The sequence below is a fragment of the Podarcis bocagei genome (genome assembly GCF_964188305.1).
Source record: "Podarcis bocagei genome assembly, chromosome: 5".
In the NCBI taxonomy this organism is placed as follows: Eukaryota; Metazoa; Chordata; class Lepidosauria; order Squamata; family Lacertidae; genus Podarcis; species Podarcis bocagei.
Genome location: NC_138129.1, coordinates 47,062,775 through 47,090,245, shown reverse-complemented (window position 1 = coordinate 47,090,245; position 27,471 = coordinate 47,062,775). Strand labels below are relative to the sequence as shown.

The 27,471-nt window shown below is 44.5% G+C and overlaps 1 protein-coding gene across 4 annotated transcripts in view; it reads left to right on the top strand.

Annotated features, from left to right (window-relative positions):
* PACSIN1 (protein kinase C and casein kinase substrate in neurons 1) overlaps positions 1-26,489 on the top strand; it is a 54,142-nt gene extending 27,653 nt beyond the window's left edge. Inside the window, exons 2-11 of one of the 4 annotated variants that reach the window (XM_081195853.1) lie at positions 908-1,078; positions 11,243-11,363; positions 12,643-12,799; positions 14,497-14,732; positions 15,484-15,639; positions 17,348-17,523; positions 20,776-20,899; positions 21,543-21,673; positions 21,784-21,977; positions 23,693-26,489. In XM_081195853.1, the coding sequence (XP_081051979.1) occupies positions 11,301-11,363; positions 12,643-12,799; positions 14,497-14,732; positions 15,484-15,639; positions 17,348-17,523; positions 20,776-20,899; positions 21,543-21,673; positions 21,784-21,977; positions 23,693-23,802 (1,347 nt within the window). In that variant the 5' untranslated portion in view covers positions 908-1,078; positions 11,243-11,300 and the 3' untranslated portion in view covers positions 23,803-26,489. Of the gene's footprint in view, positions 1-907; positions 1,079-10,273; positions 10,344-11,242; positions 11,364-12,642; positions 12,800-14,496; positions 14,733-15,483; positions 15,640-17,347; positions 17,524-20,775; positions 20,900-21,542; positions 21,674-21,783; positions 21,978-23,692 lie in introns of all 4 variants that reach the window. The other 3 variants (XM_081195852.1, XM_081195851.1, XM_081195854.1) reach the window with 3 other exon arrangements.
* The last annotated feature ends 982 nt before the right edge of the window (positions 26,490-27,471 follow it).

The window sequence follows — 27,471 nt, the reverse complement described above, 5'->3', positions numbered from 1 at the left end:
GGACGCACCCAGATTTCCCCTTCATTTTTGGAGGGGATAAAGTGCTTCCTATAGGGCAAAAAATACGGTAGTTACAGAATTTCAGCAGGAAGTTACAGGATGTGCACTGATGTGAAACAAATCAGTATGTGCACCCTGAAACTTTTGCAGGCATAAACCGTATTGAAAGTAGGATCATGCATAGCCTCTCTGATCCCATCATGATAACAAATCACCCTGAATGGACTTTTTAAAGCATACCTGTGTATACACTACACATTTGAAGCATACAGTGGTACCTCGGGTTAAGTACTTAATTTGTTCTGGAGGTCCGTTCTTAACCTGAAACTGTTCTTAATCTGAAGCACCACTTTAGCTAATGGGGCCTCCTGCTGCCGCTGGAGCACAATTTCTGTTCTCATCCTGAAGCAAAGTTCTTAACCTGAAGCACTATTTCTGGGTTAGCAGAGTCTGTAACCTGAAGTGTATGTAACCTGAAGCGTATGTAACCCGAGGTACCACTGTATTTCCCCACCTCAAATAATTATGAACATGGTAGCTCACCCCTCACAGAGTTAGAATTCCCCAAAGCCCTTAACTAACTACAGTGCCCAGAATTTTTTGACAGAAAAATGTGCTCTAAAGGGATAGTTTGTACATAGCCCAAAGGGACCTTTTGAGACACACACAGTGTTGTTCTTCATCTGCAGTACTCTCTCCCAGTGGGTTACCTCACGGCATTCATAAGCAGGATTCCAAAGTATAACTGGTTTCCGTCAGTTACAAACTATTGAGCATATAGCATCTCTTGCTGTTGACACAAGTGCTTTATTTTGGAAAGTCAAGATGGTGCATTTAGAAGCTTAGAGTCAAAATGGCTCTGCTGTAAACAGTTGAATTTTATACTTTGTTTTGCTCATGTTTTCAGATCATCTGGAAAGTCTGTGTTGAGGGCAACCCAGGAGAAATAACAGGTCTAACAAAATTAGATGATTATCACTCCAGCCATGACTCTATTCCACTGTTTCACAGTGGATTGCCAATAGACCTTCAGCAGCCATGAACTACAGTTTGACGGTGGAATGGTCTCCCTTGGATGGTGGTGGACATTGGAAATTTTAAAGCAGAGGTTGGATAGCCATCTGTCATGGATGCTTTAGTTGAGATTCCTGCATTGCAGGGGGTTGAATCAGATGACCGTTGGGGTCCCTTCCAACTCTCTACAAGTCATGCTAATTCAAGATCCATTTTAATTCAGCTGGATCCAGCTTCTAGCCAGACCCTATGAAAAAGCCCTCTGTGTGTGTGTGTGTGTGTATTCATGTTCTATCCTTTCTTTCTTTCGCTCTCTCTCTCAAAATTCCAAATTCCAGCACTCTCTCAAAATTCCAAATGTGCTTGCAGGCCTCAAAAGGTTGGTGACCCCAGCCTATAGGCTTTGAATGTGCATTGAGCAAGCTATGGCAGCGAAAGAGCATGTAAGAGCTTTAGTGCAGTTTTGCCTGTTAGCGCAGGTTCTCCTGTTTCAGCCATATATAACCCAATCTTACGGGTTGTATAATATTTTGTTATGCACATGGAAATGACATTTTTAGCAAGTGCACAAAACCCATCTTTTCACATATTAATAACTGCACAAATGCTTGAATACTGTTGACCACGTGTGCATTGTTCTCATCGATTTGCACTGCAGAGCCCTGAACTCTTCATGACTACACTAACAGTACCATCATCCTTGCTTTACGCAATGTGGGTGTTTGGAAGCGCAGGCACATGTGCAGTATGGGGTATGGCAAGTCATTAGCGTGCCCTTTCACTGCCTTTGTATCCAGATTACAAGAAGAAATGGAAAATATCCAGTCCTCCCCCTGGCTGAATATAAGAGGTGACTGTTTACTGAAAAGCCCCCAGAATGAGCAGGCTTTAATCCCACCTCTTTTGATACCCCTTCAAGGAGCAATGCCAGAGTAGACAAAGAGTAAAGAGGGAGCCTAGAATAGGCTATTCAGTAACCAGTTGCAGAGCAGGGCTGGCAGTAAAAATCTTCTCCAGTGTTCACCTTTGTTATCTTTGCCTGGTTAAATATATTAAAAAAATTCAGAAAATGTTTGGCATATTTTCTTCTGCCCAGCCACACTGGAACTTTGTTTGTTTGTTTGTTTGTTTGTTTGTTTGTTTTTACCTAGAGCCACCATGGTGCATGGTTCTTTACTGAATAAAAGAGGAAATATCCCTTCCCCGAGGAGCTTACAATATCACCTCAAGCCAACAGAGCAAGGGAGTGGAAGTGGAAACAGTGGTAAATGGCACCACTGGAACGCCCCCCCTCACTGAGTTTTAGCAAGAGGGAAGCGTTTTGGTGTGCAGTGTTGACACTCATCTTCTCTGCAAGATGCTGTCTTCAGATGAAATGAAAAATTGCCTAGGGTGGGGAACTGCTATGTAAGAGGCCAGTTGGTTTACATCACAGAGAGAGTCTTGACATAGAAGGGAAACTTGGGATCCTCTTACAGCATAGCTTTCCTTTGAAGTATTTTTCAGGTCAATGTTAGGGTTACTGCAGGGCATGATAAATGACTGCGATTGAGGTCAATGCGTGTGCGCACACGCACACAAACACACACAATTGCCAGTGTAAGGAATACAAGGCAGTACTAGGCCTCTGTCCTTCAGCTGTTTCATTTTGTGGCTGTACCAGTTCTCCTTGCCTTTTCCTCTGCTGACAATGATGAAGCCATATTTTCGGTGGCTTTCTGAAATGCTACCTGCCCTCTGCAAGCTGTTTGCTGTCTCAGCAGCTGTTTATTGGGACTGATTTAGGCACTTGGCCAGAAGCAGCCTCACTTGTCTGGCTGCTGGCTAAGGTTGGCTCCTTGTTCCAAGACCCAGAAAAATCACACTTTTGTATTTTTGCATGCAAGTATCGTTTGGCATCGTGAGCTTAAGAAGCAGCACCTCTGATCGCGGCCTGACCCCACTGCAGTATTTCTTGGCTTTAACAGAGGAGCAGATAGCTGTCTCATGAGGAACCAATGAAGGCTTTCAAGTGTGGATTAATTTATGCAAATAATTAAAGTATTGAGTCATAGTTTATGTATACACGCATTTCTTTTCCACACATTTTGTAAGTCAAATGTGTTAACCAACCGAATACTAAAACCCAGCAAGAATGACAATGCTGTTTCCATAGCTGCTGATGCAGCAGTAACAGCAAAAAGCCTACCCACTCTCTCGTATTGCAATGACATTTTAGTTTTATCTTAACCCTTCCCATAGGTTATTGGGGGGGGAATGAAGGGAATTTAAATCCAAATACATAGACTCATTTATAAGTGGTAGCTACCAGACACCAGGCAAGAAAAAAGCATGATGACACTATGGTACAGATTGCAGCCTTATGCTGAAACTGCAGGTGCTGGAATGACTCACCATGTTCAGATTCGGGGCACACCTAGGCTGAGACTCGTTTCATTCATTGCAAGCACAGATGACACCAAGGAAAAGCTGTTTGTGTGAAGCAGCACCCACATGTTCCAGGCATGCCTCAAGAATGTTCACATAGAAGGAGGACCGGCCAGCTTGGCTAATGCTAACCTATGTGGCTGTTGCTTCACACAAATGGCTTACCTTTCAGAGCAGTGCTGTACGATGCCCATCCCTACAGCAGCAACTACAGCAGAAACATACAGATCAGGCCTGAGAGAGCTTTTAGATTTTTGCCATGCTAGTTCAGAGCCCCCAGCACCCAGTGTAGAATAGTCTACTAGGACAAATGGGGCAGTGTCCCCACCAACTTCAGTCCACACCTGTGAGGCTTCTGTAGGGCTATCCTCCTCTGCCACTGCCTTCCCTTGCTCTGAGAAAGGACCTTAAAGCGACTCTACATTTTTACCTGAGTTTAAAGAGAATATCTAGTCATCACAGGCAGCGCAGCCCTTCAGGCAATCTCCCAGCCACCTCATCACAGTGTATTGCTCTGAGGAAGGACCCCTACTTCCAATAAGAAGGAGGAAGAGAGGTAGCTCCTGTGCTCCAGGGAGGAGAAGAGAGAGGAAGGAGAGAGATGTGGCAGCACTGCCACCAGCAGCAGCATGGGGGAGAAGTGGTGGGGCAGAGGACAGAGAAAAGGAGGACCAGGACCAGGGGTGGCTCTCTGTATCTCAGGTGGCACAGGCTCTTGTGCCCTGTCCTGAAGTGCAGCTAGTCCAAGAAGTTCACTTGTGTCAGAACCAACAAAAGTGCTGACAGTCGTCAGATAAGCCCACATGAGCCCATCATTGATGGAGGGGCCCATCAGGCATTATTTTGCCCAGCGCTTAGTCAAACCTGGAGCTGGACCTTCAATGAATCCTTCACTTTTTTTTCTTCAAAACAGCCAGGTCCTTTCAGTAGTCTGGCTCAAGCAATGCACTAATTGGCAAATGAGATAAAAAAAATCTGCAAGCTGTTAAGTGATTCAGTCTATTTATATCCTTCCAGAAATAAAACAAAACCTTCTACCTCAAGTTCCTTTCACATATGTATAGTGTCGCGAGTCATGAAATGAATTTGTTTCATGACTCAAGAGATGTGAAACAATTCTATTTCATGTGTTGTGAGAGTTTACATATGTGGTAGGATTGCTGAGTAGTAGGTCAGCTTGCGCATTGTCTTCTGGATCTGCAGCACTCCTCCCCACATAGTCCAGCAGATGTTCAGGATAGCAGTTCAACTCCTGGCCCAGGGAAGGGGCAGAGCCAACCACTATCATATGAGCTTGAATGGTTGGTTTTATGAGCCCTGAAATACATGGCATGTTGAATGGTACCTATTACTTATCAAAGATTAATTGGCAATGGACATTAAGATTCAATGACAGTTTCCACAAGGTCCTAATGACAACTAACGACAGGAAAGGACACAAACTGCCTACAAATAAAACAATCAGTTAATAAATTAATCATCTTCAAGATTGGCAAAGAGAATAGTTCTTAATATATTGATATTGAGGTTGCTCCTCTTCATTCTCTTCCCACTAAATACTTTCTTACAGACATTTTTACACTGCAGGTTCACCCATCCTACATTGACTGTCACCCAGTGCTGGTAGTCTTGGTTTGAAGGTCCTGCTTTTCCAAATCACTCCCTTCAGCCGCTGTGATGGGACTCCACTGGAATCAAAGTTGATTGCCAAGGTTGTGATGTACAGCCCACCGCTCTAGGACCATTGAGAAGATATTTGATACCCCTAGTTCAGGGTATCAACCAGGTCCCTGCCAGGTGCTTTAGATTAAAACTCATCTCAGCCCAGCTATCATAACCAATATTCAGGGATAATGGGAATTGTGGAATCTCCATTTCTCTCTCTACCCTTTGCTTCAACCAATCAGTCTATTACGGTCAATGACCTGTATTTTCATTCTTGTCATCTCTGTATCCCCTATTGTTGTCCGACTCTTCCTTCACCTCTGATTCCTCCTGTTTCCTTACTTGCCATGAAATTTTCTTGCTCAACACATGCAGCTCATGAGCAGCTTTCAAGGGCTGCTAAAATGTAATGTAATAGCCTTCATGTTTTTCTTATGCCTGTTCAGAATCCTGATATGCTTTGGTACCATCTTTGAGGCTTTATTCTTTTTCATTGCATGATCTCACCAATCAAGAATCATGTAATGAACATCACAGTTCCACATAATGAATCAGATGACATTCTTTGTTCTAATTGCAGTTGTGGGTTGGACCTTGTACTGGGGTTTCCTAGGAACTGGTAATTTTGTTCCCTACTAATGTTTCCTAGCAAGAGTTTGGCCCTGATCCAGCTCTAGTTGTATGTAGCTAAGCATGAATGGTTGGGGATGGGCATTTGCATGCAAAATGAAATGCTCATCCCATTGAAAAGAGTGCCATATGCATTGATTCCCTCTGTGGTTTGACGTATATTTAGATGTCCATCTTCATTGCGCTGGATCCGCATTCAGTTGAGCATCCAAATACGCATTCCTCCCATGAGAGTAGCCAGGAGGTTTGTTAGGAGGGGACAGGCCTCTTGTTAGGGGGGCATAACCTCACTTTGCTAGGTATTTTAATTTATTTTTATTGATTATGGGAGGCAGCTGCCCTCCTTGCCCCCCCCCCGGCTGTGCCTGCGATTCCTCCCACATTCTGCCCCAACTATTGAACGTAGGTGCAATCAGGTTGGGAGAGGAAGAATTTGCCCAGGTGCCTTGGCGACATGAATGTCGCCCTCCCCCCTCTGCACAACTCCTACAACCTTGCAAAGCTGAGGGAGCACATTTCACAGCAGACCAAAACATGTTCCCACTCTCGTGTTTTGGCCTCAGCACTATCTTATACAGAGTATGCCTGTAGAATACGAGTAGCCATTTTCATTCAAAGGTGGGAGTAGGGACGGCATCTGGCTGTGATGATACATGCTGCAATTGTCATCCTCCACCAGGTGACAGCTGAGGCAGGTGGATAAACAGAATCCCAAAATGGGGAATGAACATGTTCACAGAGTACAGATGGTGTCATGCTGTGTATGTGCAGGGTAGTGGGCATTAGCAGCATGTGGCTGGTATAAATTTAGCCTGTGGCAGCCAGCAATTACAGAGGGGCTGGGAAATTAAACTATTTTTTCTTTAGGAGACTTAAAGTTCCTGAATAGAAGAGGGGAAGGGTGGAAAATCAGAAGCTCTGCCGTGTGTGTTTGTGTACTATGTATGTTTTCCTGTGTGTGCATAGCGCATAGCGTTTTTGTGCGTTCTGGTTTATGTCACGGTGTTACGTTGTTCCAGAAGCGGTTTAGTCATGCTGGCCACATGACCCGGAAAGCTTTCTGTCGACAAATTCTGGCTCTCTGAAAGTGAGATGAGCGCCGCAACCCCATAGTCGTCTTTTACTGGACTTAATCATCCAGGTGTCCTTTACCTTTTTACCTTTACCTTATGTGTGCATAGTAGAGCATGGTGTAATGGTACAGATATGCTGCTATTTCCATGTTTGTATTTCAAAACCACAGGGAGGTAATTCTGTAATTTTTGCAGCGATGCTATTAATACCTTTCATTTCTTAGCAAACCTTTCGAATTCTGATTCTGCTAATAAGAAAGTGTGTAGATCTGTGTGGATCCTCAGGAGTCATGTAACACTTCTCACATGAGCAAACCTATCATGCGCTGTCCTGGTTTTATTTATAGTTAATGAGGCTTCACTGGTCTATGTGATAGCATGTATATTTTTCTATGTGGTTGTTAATGCGTCTTTGTATGCACACATGTTGTAGAATATATATCTCTGTGAGATGCCACACCTTGCAATGCTTGCTGAGTTTACACCCCAGCTGTGCATATTGCTTTGTTTGTTTATTACTTTGAACCCAGCTGGGCTCTGGGAGCTACAGCTGCCTCAATATGTTCTACATTGCTATGTGTGCATGTGCTGCAGTGTCAGTTGCTGGTGTTTACATGTGCAGGCATGCATTGCCAAGTAAGTCTCACTCTCTGTGCACTTACACACAAAGCTATGCCCCTGTGTCAACATGCAAGGGACACCGGGAGACGTTTATTTATAAGACAAGCTTGGATTGGTAGGTTCCTGAGTTATATCACTAAATCCCTTCCAGGCACTGTTAGTTCCACTGCAGTGAGCTCTTAAAGCCAGCCTTTGCAACAAGCTCAGAAGCTCCTGTAACCATTTCAGCACAGAATCCAGAAGGCTGGAGCCTTATGCTGGCCATATCTGCCAAATGAAAGGCCCTCCCTCCACTCCACCCCACCCCAACCCCAAGAAAATAAATAGTGCTCCTGCTGCAAATATAAAGTAATAGTGCTTTGCATTAATGGATGATATTCCATGCCAGCTCAGAATATTTGTCATTACCTATTTGGTCAAGAGGTGCTGCATCTGCTTTGGGCTACCAAATAAATGGCTCAATAAATGGACCCTTCATCACCTGCATAGTACCTTAGGATTGTTCCCAAGAATGCAGTCAGCAGTCAGTGTTACAGGCTGATTGCCCCTGCTCTAGAATCTGCATGGGTTGGCATTTCCTTTCCAAGCACTGCTTCTGTCCAATACAGCCCTCATTTTTTCAGCCAGGATCTCTGCCTGTGCTGTTTTGCCATTTCTAAAGAGGCTCATGAAAAAAAGTTGATTTCTGGGTTGAACAGAACGATTTAAGCAACCATCACATTCCTTCAGAAAGAGGCTTCACTTGCCTTTAAAAAAGTATCTTGTTCCACATTTTCAGGTGAAATAATGGAGACATGGAGTTGTTTCACCACACACAGGGAGAACTATCACCGTCTCTGATACATCATATGGCCTCCTTAGCCTGATACAGCTTTCAGGAAGTGGTTTTAGTGGACATAGTAAGCACTGTTCTTGAACATGTTATGGCATTTGTCCAGACCGATTCCTTGAGGAAAATCTATACCCCAAAAATTAACTGAGAATGTCTTAATCACAACAAAAAAAATTGTGCTAATCTAGACTCAAATGTAGTCTGATTCTACATGTCTGCAAAGTATTTCGCATAAACATTAACACAAACAGTAATTAGACCCTGCAGAGGTCAGGGATTCTGTAAGTTTCAGAGCTATGCAGAAGACATTTTTAGCAATTGTAGCTGCCCTGCTACAGTTTTGCAAGAATTAGGAACCTCCAGACTGTCACCATTTTCCAGTAAAGATTCAGGTGCACACCGGAACATTAGGTTTGTGCAGTTAAAGTAGATTAAAGCACCCTCTTGCCCTAGGGCCACAAATCCACAAAAGGGACATTTTACTGTTAGGAAAATAATGGGGGAAACATTGAAAAGTGTGGGAATGAATGAATTGTTAACAGGAATATGTGTAAACAGGAGTAAAGTAAAGGTAATGGACCCCTGACCATTAGGTCCAGTCATGGCCGACTCTGGGATTGTGGCGCTCATCTCGCTTTATTGGCCGAGGGAGCCGGCGTACAGCTTCCGGGTCATGTGGCCAGCATGACTAAGCTGCTTCTGGCGAACCAGAACAGCACCCGGAAACGCCATTTACCTTCCTGCCGGAGCGTTACCTATTTACCTACTTGCACTTTGACGTGCTTTCAAACTGCTAGGTTGGCAGGAGCAGGGACCGAGCAACAGGAGCTTACCCCGTCGCGGGGATTCGAACCGCCAACCTTCTGATCGACAAGTCCTAGGCTCTGTGGTTTAACCCACAGCGCCATCCACGTCCCTAATGTAAACAGGAATATCTGTAAATAAATCAAGGTGAATGCACATTGTCATATAAGCACTCCATAAACAATCAAGACTGGACATAGGCTATCCGCGGCATAAGATTTGTACAGGGGCACAAAGAAGGCATCTGCTAAAATACCTTCTTCTGCCCAAAAATTCAAACTGTAGAAGACTTGCCCATCTATTTAAACCTGGCCATCCTACACATAGGTGAGCAGGGGTCACTGACTGAGAAACCTCCCTTCCCATGCCAGCCCTCTCTTTCTCTCTCTCCGCTTGTGTAAGTATGTATGTTTTACAACAACAAAAGAACAAAGTTATTTACAAAAGGCACCATTATTATATGTCCAAATTTCACGCATTGGCAAAGGCAGAGAGTTAGATGTAACCTTTTCAATAAAAGAGATAACAGCACTCTACTCCTTTGGATGATGCCAAAGGGTTAAGTAGCTTGGCCTTTTCACATTTCTCTGAAGATCAGCACAGATTAAGTTGAAATGTCTCTAGAGAAGCCTTCCCCATTGTGGTGCCTTCCTGATTATTTGGACTGCAACTCCCACCAGCCCCAGTCTGCATGGAAAACTCCACAATGGGGAAGGCTGCTGTAGAGGTTGTTTCCCATTAACCCCACCACCGACATGGAACAGAACAGACCATCCTACTTTAGAGAAGGCAAGAAGACATGCATCAATAAATCTTGGTCATGGTATGATCCCCATCCTAAGCATAGCATTCCCTTTTTGAAGGTGTTTTGCCTTACCGTGTGAGCTGATAGTGGTTCATTCTTGACTGACAGCAGACAACATTCCTGATGTTGTATAATGTGCCCTTAGACTTGAGCAGGGCTTTGAAGAGTGATGTTTTTATGAAGTCTATAGAATAGACAGGAATAGATGTGTCCTAATAAGATGGGAATGTGATGGGGGGAGGGTCCAATCTGTCTAAGCTGTGGTGTACTTTATCTCCCCCAACCATTTCTCTCTCTCCCTCTGTGTGTGTGGTTTTTTAAAAAAACCGAGGACTGGAGAAGATGCTTTCCAATTCCAAACACTTTCTGCCTGAATTTAATTCCTCTCTGGATTTATTGCAGACAGAGGGGCAGAGAAGGCAGACTGGGATTGCGAAGGGAAAGGCAAACAGAACTGAGACACAGCAGAAGGGTAGGGCATGCTTTGGTTTCCTAAGGGAGCAATGGAAGTACTGTACTGTATCCTTGTATTCCCAGCTTCTTCATTTCCACTAAGCCCCTTCTTGTCCATCGTGCATCCCTGAGCGGCCCCCATTGTTTGCTTGAGAGATGGGCAAGGGACACTTAATATCTGTGACCATCTGTTCATGTGAGCATTTATGTTGACAGTAAGCGCCAGCCACATGGGAGGCCTTCCATAGCAGCCACCTCACAGAGCTTGTTTGCAGAGTCACTGACCTAGCCTGGGATGGCAACATTTTAATAGGCTGTAGTAAATTCAAAGAGCCACAAAATGACCAATGGCTCTTGCCTTGCCATCTCCAGCAAGCTTCATAATTTGTATCCTGGGAGGACGGGAAGGGTACTGAAGTAATAATTATCCTGAGCATAGGAAAAGAGAATATAGCCTTGTTTACTTCCGTAGGCTGCTGCATGGGACAGAAACATCACTGGGATCAGCTTGTCAAACTTCTGCACATTCTGTGTTGCATTGCTATTAGTGCAGATAAAGAGAGGGAGCTCCTATCTGCTTCAAATGCTGTATGTTGTGGGTCTGGTATTTGTTTATTTGCAATTTGGCAATACTACTAATAATTCAAGGAAATGGGTACATTGTATCTTGAAGGATGCGCCTTGAAGGATGGAGGGCTGCAGGAATGTTAATTGTGCTCTAACAAGAAGCCATTTTTTTCTGCAAAGAAACCCTGAAATGTAGTGCTTATCGAGGACAAGACCTGGAATGGCTTCCACACCTGGAATGAAAGGGGTGGGTGCCATATTGCTCTTTGCCTCAGGTGGCAACATGTCTTGGGCCAACTTCCTTTCAAAGTTTGCATGATCTTTCTCCTCATCTTTTCTTATCCCTTGCAGTGCATGAGGTCTGCAGAGTGGCTGAACATTTTGCCATAAACCCCAAGGGCCACAAACCATGTCAGGCTCCTATGATGAGTCTGCGGCATCTGCTGAGGAAATAACTGACAGTTTCTGGGAGGTAAGAGTCCCCTTGGCACAAACCATATACGTATCTTCTGAAGAAACACTGGCTGAAGAGGGAGGCAGCATAAAACAGCCCCTCCAAGGTCCAACCAAAGCTTCTCTGTTGGCCTCATGCAAATGAGATTTCTGGTTGGTGGTCCTGGCTGACTCTTGAACCCAAGGTTCTAGAGAAGGGAAGTCATGCATTGCCATAGGCTTTCAACAGCAGTGCAATGGATTTTGCAGAAAGAAAGGGTAGAAGATGGAGAAAACCTTCTGGAAAAAAGCAGTGTTGATCATACATAGTTTGGTCTTCTAATGCTTTTCCTTCTAGAAGACGTTGTCCCCACAACTCAGGCACCTTCTTAATACTTAATTTCTAAAGCAAAAGTTTCCAGAGCTCATGAGCTTCTGGGAGTCATCCTTCTACCCTGGAATCTCTGCCTTCTAAACCTTATAATCTAGCTAGTTGTGGTTACTCACTGGTTAAAAAGGGGCACATTTTGCTGACATGGCTGGCACCTGCAGAATGGGCCCCTTATTCTGCATGGGTGGGGGGGGGGTTGCAGTCAACGGGGACAAAAGTGACCTTTCTAGTTGTATTAATGTGAGAGCAATTAGTGATCTGATGGAATAGGATCATCCATCTGACCAGTCCAGGAAGTTTTGCCCTCACCTTCAGTAGAGCAAATCTAATTGGCTAGCTAGCACGGTGCCATCATCACATTCACTAAATGACCCCTGATTCACGGATATCATGTAGGGCAGCAGTGAGGAACATCTGGCCTACAGACCTAATTGGGCTTCTCCATTTGGCCAAACCAGCCATACCCTCCTGACATCAGGTGTAGGGTAGGTAAAGATGCAGCTGGGGCAAAGGGGTTTTTCAGACAGTGCTGATCAGCAGGTTGGCAACACTTGCAAAGCCCCATGCATATCGCTTTTCAAGCACAGACAACCAGCTGATTGTTGGTGCTTGCAAAAGCTCAGTGTACTGCACTTTGCAAGCAGTGATCCACTGACTTGCGTGGCACTGTATGTGGCTCCTTGCAAGCCCCCCAAAAGCGGCTGATCATGGGGACTGCAAAGAGCTGTACAGGGTGCTGTGCTAGCATAAACAATCATCAGATTAGCCGCACCCACATGTCAAACTTGTGGCTCATGTTGGGTTGGAGAGATAAGAATCTGTTATTCCTTTTGCTCTCCTGGTTGCTCAGAGCCAGGCTGGTCTCCAGGACTATCTCTGGGACTACAGCTAGTCACTCTTACCATGCAGCTGTTCATGTGTCTGGCAGGTAGGGAACTACAAACGGACGGTGAAACGGATTGATGATGGTTATCGGCTGTGCAATGACCTGATGAACTGTGTCCATGAGCGGGCCAAGATTGAGAAGGCATATTCCCAGCAGCTGGTCGATTGGTCCAAACGGTGGAGGCAGCTAATAGAGAAAGGTATTTCTCCTCCATACTGGGGTGGGGCAGAATGGAGAGAGCAGATGGGAAATGGAAGAGACAGGAACAGCAATTTGCAAGGTGGCATCAGTCCTTCCTCCCCACCCTCTGTGTAATGTAGAGGAAGAATGTTTCCCCAGGAATTATTTTAGATTACGGTAATTATTTTCATCTAATAGTAAAAGCTATGCTGGGGCTCTGTGAACATGTTGCTGCTGCATGGGCCTTCCCAGACTATTAGTTGTTTATTCAGAAATTTATTGTTTCCAAGTACACATTTGGCCCAGGAAGCTTTCAGTAAACAGATAAATCAGAATAATAATGCACAACAAAGCCCAACATATTAAGTTATTCATAAAATGAGTCAGATCAGCTAGAACCTCATGAGCTTTGTAAACACAACAAGAGTTTTAAAAATCTCACTTCTTTCTTGCAGCCTGATGAAATGCATGTTTACAAAGATGCAAGCCCTACTGTGTCCAGCAGGACGTACTCCCAAATAAGTGTGCATACAATCACAGTCCATTGTTGATGCATATTAGTGCAGACCCAGTGCCAGCAGCAGCATGATACCCTGTTCTGCATAACTACAGGCAGCATGGAGAATAGCTTCTAAGTTGTGTCAGGATATAGTGGGCAAAATTAGACCTGATATGAGAGGTCAGTGATCAGGATCTCTCCTGGGTGCTTTTGGGCTGCTGTTTGTTTGTTTCAAGGTCAATAGTCCAATGCAACCTCTTTCAAGCCTGGAGGTGGTCTTGAACCTTTACTCAAGAGTAGACCTATTGAAATTGGTGAAAGTGAGTTGGTGAGAACCAATAATTTCAGAAGGTCTACTCTCAGTAAAACTGAGTTGAATACTACCCTCCATAACTGACACTGGGGAAGTGGGTGGTTAACTCTCCTCTGGTACCAGTTCCCCAGTGGGGCTGTTGATTACACACAATGGAGAACACAAACTCCTGAGAAATTCTGGTTTTTGGGATTTGGGTGGTATTCAATTAGTAGCCCTCCTTTGACAAAGGTATTGATCATTGAAACAGGAAGGGGGCGGGATTTGCTGTCTCCCTCTAGTGTAATCCACCCCCCCCCAAAAAAAAATAATTGCTCCAGACTGACCCTCCTACTCCTGTCTATTGGTCAAAAAAGAATAAGAGGGACTGTGTACTCCACTGCACAGCTTTCACAGAATTAAATAGAGAATAAAGAAAAATGCACACAAAATGGTTTGGCACATAAGATGGGGGGGTTGCCTTGCTGATATTGTGGGTGGGTCCCCTGCCTCAATAACTATCAACTGCAAAACTATTGCACAAGGAACAGTAGTCTGGAAATGCTCTAAAACAGGGATGGGAACCTGTGGCCTTCCACACATTGTTGCACTGAGACTTCCACCCTCCCTGACCATCGGCTATGCTATTTGGAGCGGATGGGGCTGTTGCTGAGTCCAGCGGCACCTGGAGGTCCACAGGTGTCTCATCCCCTGCTCTAAGAACTAGATATTATTCAAGTCTCTTGTCACTATGTACTTCTCAGTTCTCTGCCACAGTGTTCCAACCAGCAAAATGGCAAAGGTTAGAGTCCCTTAATGTATTGTGAGTGCATTATGAGAGCGTGTAGCCTGCAAGGGAGGAACAGGGTGTTATTTCAGGATGCCCAATGGTCACCCCAGCCTTGCTGGTGCTCTCGGTACATAGGCCCACAGTACGGCAGTTTGGAGAAAGCGTGGATGGCCATAATGACAGAGGCGGACAAGGTGAGCGAGCTGCATCAGGAAGTGAAGAATAGCTTGTTGAACGACGACTTCGAGAAGGTGAAGAACTGGCAGAAGGATGCCTTCCACAAACAGATCATGGGAGGCTTCAAGGAGGCCAAGGAAGCAGAGGATGGTTTTCGGAAAGCACAGAAACCCTGGGCCAAGAAGATGAAGGAGGTAGGAAGGGCTGGAGGAGGAGAGGAGGGCAGAGTGACTCATGAGGTCAATCTTTTTATGGAGGAAAGGAACCCAACAGCTTCCTTGGGCTGTGACTGAGAGAGCATCCCCATCCCATTTTAGCCACAGAACCCTAACATGGGATGTGGGCAGGAGCCTGTTTTATCTTAAGAGAATCAAGTCATACCTGCAAGATAATATAAAGATCACAATGCGTGGCACAAAAAAGGATCATGTTGCATATGTATCCAGTGTCTGTAGAGCCCTACCTTTATGGTTTAGTTTATACTTTCATAGACCTAAATGGGTCTCAGTGTAGCTAAGGGACACACACACACACACACACACACACACACACACACACACCTGGGAAGTAAGAAGTATTTGCCAGTTCTCTAGTAATCTACATATAGCTGTAAACCACATAATTTGACTTTGTAACAAGAAATTGTAACAAGAAAACTCAAGTTTCTAGTCTTCATGCCTACAGAGAAAGCATTGCTATGTCCTTGTGCAGTTTACTACAGTAGCCAAATTGGGTTTCTAAGCACAGAGTTTGGATTTTTTGAAAGCATGGACAATGGGCTTTAGGAAGGGGGTGGAGGACTTGTAATGGAGAGGAATTGTTTCAGGCAAAAGTGAGCATTTCTGGCCTCAATCTTACTGCAGCAGTTTCATAAGAAACAGGAGATAGGAATGTTGTACTGGGCCTCAGCAGTCACCCTTTCCTTCTTTTCTCAACTCAAACCAGCTGGAAACAGCCAAGAAAGCATATCACCTGGCATGCAAAGAGGAGAAGCTCGCCATGACCCGAGAAGCCAACAGCAAAGCTGAGCAGTCCATCACTCCAGATCAGCAAAAGAAGCTGCAAGACAAAGTGGAAAAATGCAAGCAGGATGTGCAAAAGGTAGGAGTGACCACCAAGGATATAGACAAATTGACACACATGGAAATTTCTCCCTTTGAACATCTGAGAAACGCAACCATCTTCACATGTAGATAAAGGCGCAGACAAAAAAAAGTAACAAATGCACGCACAATGTTTTACAGTATGTGCATGCACACTCTTACACAAACATGAACAACCTTCTAATACATTCACTTCCTCATCCTTACACAAAAAGCCCTTTATCATCCTTGTCCCTCTGCATGCCTGCCCCCTCATCTGTTGTGCTCACATCCATATTCTCTTATCATTTTGTTTCTCTCATACAGCAGTTCAAATCATCCTCACATGCATCCACTCATGTACATCCTACTCATCTTTACACATGCACTCCTTTTCCTGGTCACATGATGGAGGTGTGATTGACAGAGCAGTGTGGAGTCATGCAATTCTGCTTTGGTCCTGCTTGCCCCTTTTCCTCCCTGGTCATCGACGCTGCAACGTTCTCAGTAGCACCCAGGGATGGGGGAACCAGTAGAGTTGAGAAGAAGCCCATACTCCTACTTCCAATGTGCCTTGGCTTTGAGGAAAGCTTTACATTTGCTTTGGTCCTCTGTAGCTGGCTTACAAAATTTTCACTTGCTAAGACAGGAGAAGCCTGCAGCAGTGGGCAAGATCGTTGGGTTCTCTTCACCAACAATTCACTTCCTACCTCGCTGTTGCTTTTATGGCTCTAAGGCAGTGAAAAATAGTGTGGGCATGATATCTCCTGCCCTGTGCAGCACCTGCCAGTCTCTCTCCTGCCTCTCCCCACTGCTGTGAGGTGAATCTGGTGACCTACTTGCTGCTACACAGGAGCTGGAAAAATAATTCCTCCATAATGCCTTTCTGCCCCAGAGCTGGTAATGCAGTTCTGGGCACTGGGCAGGATTCACCCCATCAACAGCTTCCCTTGCCTCTCCTTCTTGCTGTATCCCCTAAAATTGGCTCGGGGGAGTCAGGAGAAGCACCAGAACAGCATGCAGGAGGAGAGGATGGGGGATTGTTCCATTGCTTCCTTGATATAAATAAATAATTTTTATTTATACCCCGTCCTTCCCGGTTCAGAAAACCGGGCTCAGGGCAGCTAACAACAAATATAAAACACTTAATTGATGCAACAAAAAAAACAGCATAAAATATAGTATAAACCATGAATAACAATAAATTCAGAATTCAAAAATCAATTTAGGGGGGAAATCCATCCAATAAACATTAGATGATCACCAGGGCTAGCTGGCTATCCACTGTCTGGTTTCTTTCATGTTTCTGAAACATATATGCTAACTGAACCTCTTTATCAGGTCTTGATACAAGTTCATGCATGGCTCTTGAGCAGTCCATAGTGAACTTGGGACTTCTGTTCCCACCCATTTATGTAATGAGTTTCATCAACAACATTTATTCTTTTCTGAAGCAAGGCCACAGAGCCTTCCAGAAGTCTTCTCTATAGATGGCTGCAGCCGACTTAAATTAATTTTAATTCAGCGCTGCTCTGAAATAAGCCTAGGCAGTCAAAACCTTACATGGTGTAGGTCAGTGTTACTATATTGAAAACAGTGGAACTAGACGTGTTTAAGCACACTGAATATCCAGCCCAGAAAGCCTGCCTAGACAGGTCTTGCTGTGGGAACAGGGTGCCGTTCTCAGTAACTGGATCTTAATCTGAGTCCCCTTTTTGTGTCCACAGACCCAGGAGAAGTATGAAAAGGTGGTGGATGAGCTTAGTAAGTGTACCCCACAGTACATGGAAAGTATGGAGCAGGTCTTTGAGCAATGCCAGCAATTCGAAGAGAAGAGACTCATCTTCCTGAAGGAGGTGCTGTTGGACATCAAGCGGCACCTGAACCTGGCAGAGAACAACAGGTAACATATTTTTCCTAGGTTGCGTCCAGGCAACCTGTTTATTGAGCATTCATCCTCATTTGCTTGCACAAGGTTTGCTGGGAGGTTAGACAGTGTTGGCTATCTATTGTGCATTCATTCTGATGTACTTGTGGAGAGATTATATGACATTGCAGCAAGCAATGGTCGCCCCACACTTTGCAGTGTGTTTTCCGTCACTTTCCTTATACAAAAAGTCTGATATTGAGGGGGGAAAACAGGTTTCTTGTGCAAGAGCATCAAATCAACTTTTAACTGGGTAACATGAATTTGCCAGAATGCGGTTGAATCCCACCTGAAAATAGCAGCAATCTGGAAGTGCCCTGAAACTCTGAAACAGCCCTGTAGAAAATGCCGCCATGATTTATGTGAAAGGGATAGTCCTTGAGTGAGCACTTGGAGCTTCTTCCCAGCCTTGTCAACTTCCCTTTCATTCAACTGTGCATCTGTATGGGCGCATCTCCTGCACCCAAATCAGCATTTTAGCATCATATGGGAACTAGGGGGAAAATTTCTCTTAAGAAAACACAACACACGAGAGTCACACACTGGCATTGCACCTTGGGCAGTCTGTACTGGCTCCACTTTCATCTCTGTTACCATACAGACTGTTCCATGACGAGATCAGTAGTTGCTGGGGTGGGGGAAGTTCTCATTTGCTAGCAGTCTCAAGCAGAGGCTAGTCAGCCATCTCTTGTAGATGCTGTAGCTCCTGCATCAAAGAAGCTGCTCAAGATCAGGGATTAGAGCCCTTTGTGAAAGTAATGTTTGAAGCAGCTTACACTTCTCCTTTAAATAAATGGGTCTCTCTCTCACACACACACCCGCTTCTGTCTACCTGCTTACAGGAGAAGCTCAAACTGATTCAAACAGCACTTTTGCAAAGCACTTTTAGAGAGTTCCTGTGGTCCTATTTCAGACTCTGGAGGCTGAAACAGGAACATGGGACTGTCTTAAAGTCCCTTGAAAAAGGAGGCATGTAAAAGGCAGCTGTTTCAAACAGTGTTTTTGCAGGCTGAAATAGGAGCATGGAGGCTGCCTTAAAGCCTTTTGCAAAATAATTTTGCACACTGGCCTTACACTGTGAGACCCTCTGGAACACTGTCTGCAGTCAGCTGAAGTTGTGGAGTTGTTAAAGCAGGGAATGTTGGATTTAAAAAATGCCTGAAATGAAGCATTTAACTCTTAAAAACATTCTCTGCTGCTGTGCTTTAGCACAAAAAAAATCTAGAGCTCTTAAATGTTCTGCATGCAGCATTTTGGAGAGCCTAGTTCTTGAGGGCCTAGTGAAACAGAGATTTATAGGAAAGCAGAACAGAAAAACGCAGAAATAAGGTGACAGAGAAATGCAAGCCTTTGGAAGGACCCCGATCTGACTTGGGGAGGTCATTAATACTTCAACTTGGGGGGGGGGAGGCCCCTAAAAGAATAACCACAATTCCTCTTGTTATTCAGCCTCCTCACAGAGCTGATGCACACCCCTGTCTAACACCAATCTCAACCTGCTGCACATGTAGATCCAGCCATGAAGGAAGCTGAAGAGAGAAGTGTTGCCATTCTCATTAACAAGCTTCTAGTATATCTGTCAGAGCAGCAAGGGGACATTCAGTGGCAGAAGCAAATTAATTCACAATCCCCAAACAGCCAGTGCAATGTCTGAGCAGATGTGTGCTGTGTTAGCAGCAGCAGCAGTGTTTATTTTTCAAGTACCAGAATAATGCCTGGTTATTTTATACATATACACAAAATTTGAACTGAATAATTGTGGGGGAGATGGGTAATGTGTAATTTAGTAAATTCTCCATCCCAGTTGGGGGATATGTGTGTGTGTGTGTGTGTGTGTGTGAAAGAGATCTCAGACTGCCCTTTTTTAAAAAAAAACAAAAACATTTTATATAGTATAGATATTGTTTGGAGCTGAGGCCTCCAAGGCTAGGAGAGATGGCTCTCAGTATCCCAAAATCTGTAACCACAGATGAGACGACAGTGAGTGTGTGTGTTACTGTTCAAGCTTGGAGCCTACCAAATGGTGGCTGTGGGTTTCAAATCTTGAGAGCCACCCTAAACTAGGAGGAGGCCTACTGGAGCTCATAAAAACATCGGGATATTTTTCCTTTCAGCAATTATATACAGTGGTACCTCGGTTTATGAACTTAATCCATTCTGGAGGTCTGTTCTTAAACTAAAACTGTTCTTAAATCGAGGAGCACTTAATGAGGCCTCCCGCCACCAGTGCCCTTCCACCGCTCGGATTCCATTCTTAGACCGAGGTAAAGTTCACAAACCAGGACACTACTTCCGGTTTTGCGGAGTTTGTAAACCTAATAGTAATAATAATAATAATAATAATAATAATAATAATAATAATAATAATAATAATGTGATAAAACATCAAACATTAAAAACTTCCATAAACAGGGACTACTTGGGCAAACGGGAAAGGCTTCGGAATCTGCCAAAAACATATAGCAGTGATATGATACACCCAGAGGATAGCTCCTCAAAAACAGTAGGAATAAGCCCCAAATAAAGAAGGTATCCCAAATAAAAATGAGCCATCATTGCTTGAAAGTGAAGAACCTGAAAGCTGGATCACATGATCTCTCTGAAATTCCACAGAGGTATTCTGTGAGAAGGAAGGATTTCCCATTCCCTGATGTCCTTCTAGCTGCAAGGTAGAATGAAGGGACTGTGAGCGAATCATAGCTTAAGGCCTCCCACTTTGATACCTTCCAGTAACTTCTCCATTCATTGCTGCTAAGGAAAATGGACTGTCCTTAGAGATAGATATTTTACAATCTTACTTAAACAGCCAGAATTTTTGGTAAGGATGCTCAGACACCTCTATAATGAATCACAGATGGCATAACAGCAAAGTCACACTGCCATCCTCCTTGCACTTCAAAGCCAGTGCTGGTCCAATTTATGTGTGCTGCTTGCGCCCCCTTGTGCTTAATTAGAACAATCTGAGTGCTCAGATTTCCTTGGTTATAGATGATGAGCGCAAAAGGCTGCCTTAGCTCAACGTGGACTGCACTAGCTAGCAGCAACTCTCCAGGGTTTCACAGATAGAGAGGAGCCTTTCCTAGCCGTATCTTAAGATGCTAAGGATTGGACTTGGGAGCTTTTGTATGAAAAGCATGTGCAACAGCCCTTCCCCAGTCGCTGCTTTTGCCACATTACTCATGCCCAGTATTGAGAGGTGTGTTTGCTTGTATGTCTGTTTGAAACAAGCAGTTATGCTAAGGTGTACCGTGAGCTGGAGCAGACCATCCGTGCAGCCGATGCGCAAGAAGACCTACGGTGGTTCCGCAACACTAGTGGCCCAGGAATGCCCATGAACTGGCCTCAGGTAGAGGTAAGAAACTGTCCTCTTACGCCGAAACCAGGGGTGGCTGCAATTCTGTATAATCTACACCAGGGTTTCCCAAACTTGGGTCTCTAGCTGTTTTTGGACTGCAACTCCCATCATCCCTGACCAGTGGTCCTGCTAGCTAGGGATGATGGGAGTTGTAGTCCAACAACAGCTGGAGACCCAAGTTTGAGAAACCTTGGTCTACACTGACTAGAAGAGTCTTTCTGGGATTTCGAACAGAGTTGTCTCCCATGCCTACCTGGAGATGCAGTTGATTGAATTTGGGACCTTCTGCATGCAAACAGGTTCTCTACCACTGTGACCCTTCGCTTTATGTCAGGTAGGCTGTAGCCTACAGATTCAACAGCTGCTAGCCTCAGTGGGTCTCTTGAGCTTTGATATGCAGAGAAGCAATTTGCCACCGAATGCTAGCTGCTGAGGAGCAAGAGCAGGAGAGGACTACTGCCTATGTGCCCTGTTTTTTGGATTCCCAGAGGCACCCAGTGGGCCACTGTGGCAGAAAGGAAGGCAAGATGAAATAGGCCTTTGGTCTGATCCAGCAGGGCCCTTCTTATGATTAGAACTGGGGGTTAGGAGAGCAGTGCGACACTGTTAAGAATTCAATGGTACATTTCCTTGGCTGCAGGAGTGGAACCCAGATGCAGCAGCACAACCAGTAGCAAGGAAAGAGAAACCTCCCAAAAAGAATGAAACAAGCACCGCATCCAATGCCAGTGGGGGTGGGGAGGTAGCAGCACAAGCTGGGGACCGCGGCAGGTGAGTATGCCAAGAATCCTGGGAACTGGAGGCCATTGAGTCCCATTGTGGTTAGCCATCTCCAGGGGCTTTGTGCTATCGGTCCTCATGGTGCCCTATTGCATTGCCAGCGTGAGCAGCTATGAACGTAGCCAAGCCTACGCTGCCGAGTGGTCAGACGATGAGGGCGGCAACACCTACAACTCCAGCGAAGCCAATGGTGGTGGCAACTCCTTTGAGGAAGAGCCAGCTGCGAAAGGCGTGCGTGTACGAGCTCTGTATGACTATGACGGGCAGGAGCAGGACGAGCTGAGTTTCAAAGCAGGTATGTCTTAAGATTTGCTAAGTGGTGATGGCTGAGATGAACAGATGACAGATTGCTGCCTGGGCTAGTGCTGTCTCACGGATACTGGCCACAACCTCCTTGTTGTCTATATGCTCTGGTAACCTCAAGGTTAGATTACTGCAGTGCGTTATACGTAGGGCTGCCTCAGAAGACTGTTCAGAAACTTCAGCTATTGCAAAATTTAGTGACCAGGTTGCTCATTGAACAAGACGGGCTGAGCATATTACACTGATCCTGGTCTAACTGCACTGGCTACCAATTAGTTTCCAGGCCCAATTCCAAGTGCTGGTTTTGACCTATAAAGCCTTAAACGGCTCAGCATGAGCCTCTTTCCATATGAACCTACCTGGACCCTGAGATCATCTTCTGAAGCCCTCCTTCGTGTGCCTCCTCCTTGAGAGGTCCAGAGGCTGGCAATACGAGAACGGGCCTTCTCTGCAGTGGAGCCCCATCTTTGGAATGCTCTCCCCAGTGAAGTTCACCTGGCTCCTCCATTATACACCTTTAGGCACCATGCAAAATCCTTCCTCTCTATTCTGTGTTTCTATATCGTTATTTTATCCTGTGAACCGCCCTGAGACCTGCAGGTATAGGGCGGTATGCAGATTTAATTGATGGTGGTGGTGTAGATGTTCCTGCAGCCTGTACATATGTGCTCTCAGAGGTGCTGCCAGGTTTGCGAGGACTCCAGACAAGACACTTTATGTAGGGTCTCCATTTCCCCGTGCCTGTTACCTTGGTTACCCCTCCCTGACACTGCTGTTCCCCTTTTTGTGTTTGGTGCGTGATGCCATTTGTACCTAATATTTTAATGTAAAACAGCCTTGTGAGACTGAGGGCTTATTCACACTACCTTTTGTGCTGCACTTCCTAAGCACGGGTCCAGGATTTCTAGGTCTGTCTCTCCGGGGGGGGGGGGGGTACATGCGCACGTGCACACATGCCTGCCCCACTGCTTTCCCCAGGAAAACTTGCTGTCAATCCTGAATTGGAACAAATGGCAATTGGGTTTTCCATGGATTGCAAATTGTTCCAATTCAGCATTAAAACACAAGTTTTCCCAGCAAAAGCGGTGAGACTCACAAACTGCTCTAACACAGACCTAGAAATCCTGGACCTGTGCTTAGAAAAGCGCAACACAAAACAAAATGTTTCTCCCTGCGCAGAATTAAGGTAAAGGGACCCCTGACCATTAGGTCCAGTCGTGACCGACTCTGGGGTTGCGGCGCTCATCTCGCTTTATTGGCAGAGGGAACCGGCGTACAGCTTCCGGGTCATGTGGCCAGCATGACTAAGCCGCTTCTGGCAAACCAGAACAGTGCATGGAAACGCCATTTACCTTCCCGCCAGAGCGGTACCTATTTATCTACTTGCACTTTGAGGTGTTTTCGAACTGCTAGGTTGGCAGGAGCAGGGACCGAGCAACAGGAGCTCACTCCGTCACGGGGATTTGAACCGCCGACCTTCTGATCAGCAAGTCCTAGGCTCTGTGGTTTAACCCACAGCGCCACCCGCGTCCCCTGTGCAGAATTGCACAAGGTTAAATATATGCTGAAAGCAGCTGAGATGAGAGATTTGGAGCAGAAAAGTGGACAGTTGGGAAAGCACCCCTGTCCTTTGGTGCCATTTGCCCTTTACTGCGATAAATTGACAAGGAGCCGCCAATTTCAAATTTGTTCTTCTCCTTCTTCTAGGTGATGAATTAACCAAATTAGGTGAAGAAGACGAACAAGGCTGGTGCCAAGGGCGTCTGGACAACGGGCAACTGGGTCTTTATCCAGCTAACTACGTGGAGTCTATCTAGTTTTATCGTGTTCTCCTCACTGCTGTCAGAAAAACAAACCAACCCGCTGTCATCGCCTATCTCTCTATTCCAGCCAAGTAGCCATCTTGCCGTCCCGTCACCCACGCAGCACAGTTAGAAATATCCAAACATATTTTCTGACCGATCTTATTTTTTTAATAGACATTTCTGAAGAGTATTTTGTGATGGCTTTAATCTTTTTATTTTCTTCCTTTCTGTTTGAGATAATGATATACGAAAAGGTCGACACTGTCTCTGGAGGGCTTCCTTAATAAGTGAAAGTCAGGACCTCAAGCCCTTAAAACCTGACCAACAAGGCTTCTGATTGGTTGGTTTTTAAGGTTAATGTATTTGTGATCTACCCTGCAATTGGCCTGAAAAATTATGAAATGCTGGGGCCATTAAATCCACTTCACCCTCTCTGAATAGATTGAACAAGTAAAAAATAGAGAGGATTTGTTATTTGATTTGTTATTCCTGTCCATTTCCCTTCTGCGTTTTCTTTCTTGCCTATTCCCGTTTTGAAAAGCAACAAGACAACTGTCTTCTGCAAAAAGCCTCAGTCAGTGTTCTTGCACAGTAATATTCTACTAGTCAACTGATCATCCTGAGCCATTGCATTTGCTGAAGTTATTGTATGCATATGCTATTTAAATCAAAGGGTTCACCACGCAGAGCCCCAAGATCCCATTTCCCCCATATATTTGGAGCATGATAAGGCTTCTCCTTCTGCTGACTGGAGACAGACTGAAACTTTGAGCTCAAGATGGACACCCTATGCAAATAATTCAAGTGTCCCTCACTTGCTCCTTTCTCCCAGTTTCTTTTACTGAACTTGGGCTCCATTATTGGGAACCTGATCAGTTAGTGGTGGAGCAAATGCCTCCCTTTAATTCAAAAACAACACAGATTTCTGTGCTGTTTCCATTCTGAGAGGTATCTATTGAAGCAGGAAAAACAATGAGATGCAAACCTGTTGAAGCTAATTTAGGCTGCCTGTATAATCAGACAGACCACCAGGCACTCTTTGACAGATAAATTCATTGTTGTGATATGGTCCGAAAACCTTGCTTGAAAGTGATGATTTGCCACAGTTTTCATTCTTAAACAAGATTGCCCTTTCAGTTTCTACAGGATGCCTTTGGAAACATATACTTGATTGGAATCCAAGCCTTTAGCTATGGAGAATATAACAACAACTGCCCAGATGTTGACTGGAAATTTCATAGTGTGAACAGGGTTAAGTTCGCCAAAGTGAGGTAGGAGGCTGTATCTCTGTATCAACTGGGGCGGGAAAACCTACGTAATTAATGATTAAGGAAAGTTGTCAGTGTGATATCATGCAATATATGATGCAGAAGGCGTTCAGCAGGTGAGATGTGTGGCTAGTAATAGATGCCAACGCTGGTGCCAGGAAGAAGTATCCTTAAAGTATTGGAAAGTCCAGTTGGATTTCTGTGCACATTGTGATATTAGCAGCAATTGTGTCTGATTTTGTGCATTGATTTTGAACAGTTTGGAGCCATGGAAGCAGTCAGCTGACCCAAGGATAGCAGAAAAGATAACCAAGACTGCTGAGAAAAGTTTGTTCTAAAGTGAGGTGCTTTGTCCCTTTCTCAGGCAGTATAAGAGGACTGCTAAAAGGAATATTTGTGATTGAATCCCAGATAAAGCGCCAAATCCGTGTTGAAGCTCCCTCCTGTTTGGAAAAAGTATTCATTCCACAGAAGTGGAAGGAAGGAGTTTGAGGGCTAGCTAGGATGTGTCAGCTGAAGTTCTGTGTTTCCTTCCTGGGCCTGAAGTTAGCACTTCAGCTCTTTGAGCTGAGGACAGTATGAATGGATGCCTAGAGTTTAGATTAAATGTAATCCCAAACACTTAAAGGTCCACGTCAGCGGTGAAAGTGTGTTTGGTTTGCTTCAGCCTCCAGATGTATTCTGTGTTCATACTGGAAACGAGAAATTAGTTGGTTGGGATAGCTATGTACCTCATAGATTAAGGAAACTGGTAAGAAGTTAGCATGCTCCTAGACCAGGGGTGGAGAACGTGAGACCCAAGTACCAAGCCTTCCAGGCCTCTCTGTCTGTCCCTCAGAACTCTCCTCAGGCCACACACCCTCCCTGGCCCTGCTTTGCACTTGAGTAGTTTTCCCTGGCTGGAGTGTGCTCTTGAACTCCAATAGTGTCTCCTGCTTATCAATATGGAGAATAAAATTGGTGTGCATAGAAACTAGCCTACTGTACAAAGGTAAACTCTACATTTGTCACTCCGCCCACATTTACCTGTGGCATGCGACCCTCGGAAAGTTGTCCAGAAAGAATGCAGACTTCAGGCACGAACAGGTTCCCCACCTGCATTCTAGATCAAAGGGAAGTGACATTTCCCTACCTTTCCCCATCCAAATCCCTCACAGTTGGCACAAGAGAACCACCTATCTAGAGCTGAAGAAGCTATCATAGGAAAAATTAGCATAGGATGACAGTTTCTTTCAGTCATTGCTCTGTTTGGCCAAAGATATCATTGAACCGGGATCTAAACTTGTTTATGATTCAGGAACCATTCTGTGCCAGTAAATGAGGATCCTTCATTATTTTTAAGTTCCCTAGCATGCTTAATAAGTTGAATCTTCTAGCAAGCCTTTGTCCTGTCTGAGAACATGAGTTTGAGCCCTACAAGGATCACTAAAGAAACAATATATTTTGTACCACCTATATTGGTTAACTGACTTTGGATGTATCCCTGCAAGCATAGGTGAGGCCACCATTTCTCTATAGGTGATTTGGTGTAAAATTCATCACTAGAAAGTCACATAGTAGATCCAAGCATTTCAGTGGAAATCTCTCCAATCAGAGTAACTAATTTCTGGTATTCAATGGGGAAAAATTATTGGATGGAAGATGCTTTTTGTTAATTACAACATTACTGTGAACCACCCTGACATCTTTTGATGAAGGGTGGTACATAAAACAAATAATAATACTTATGTTTCTTTATGCACTAAATGCTGACCTGAATCCACCATTCCCACATGAAGGATGAAGAAGCAAATGCCAGTTGGTTCCCTCCAGTGTAATCATTCCATGAATGGAATGAATTTTTGTACATGGAAAGAAAGTTGCACACAGAGGAGTCCTTCTGCAAACAGAGCTATTCACAAAGTGATTGTGTGTGATGCAATATAAATAGGGAATTGATATGTTAAACATAATTACAACATCTGATCTAAAGGGAAGCAAAATTGATGCTGGTGACATTTGTGGAAAAGTAGAATTAGATGAAATTAAGGGAGGAGAGCAAATGTAATTTGATTATCTTTAAGAATATATTTGTCCAAAAAAACTCAAATGTAAAGACATTCCTTCAAATCTGTTTACTCACAAATTGTTCAGTTGTTGATTTTTTTAAATAGCTCCGGTCAGATAGGCTTTTAAGAAGTTGCATTTTCTTCTCCAAAAGTTAGGAAGCTGAAATAATAACAATTTATTTCTGTATTCTTATCTTCTCAGGCTTCCTTACCTTGGCAAAATTCTTGCCCTTTACTCAAATACATGGGTTCCTTGCAGCCTTTTTTTCCATCCGAGAAACTAGAACAGCTAATGATAAGGTAGATTAGAGTGAAGTCTCAGCAGTTCTTTTCTCAATTTCTCTTCTCCATGGTAGCACAGTGTA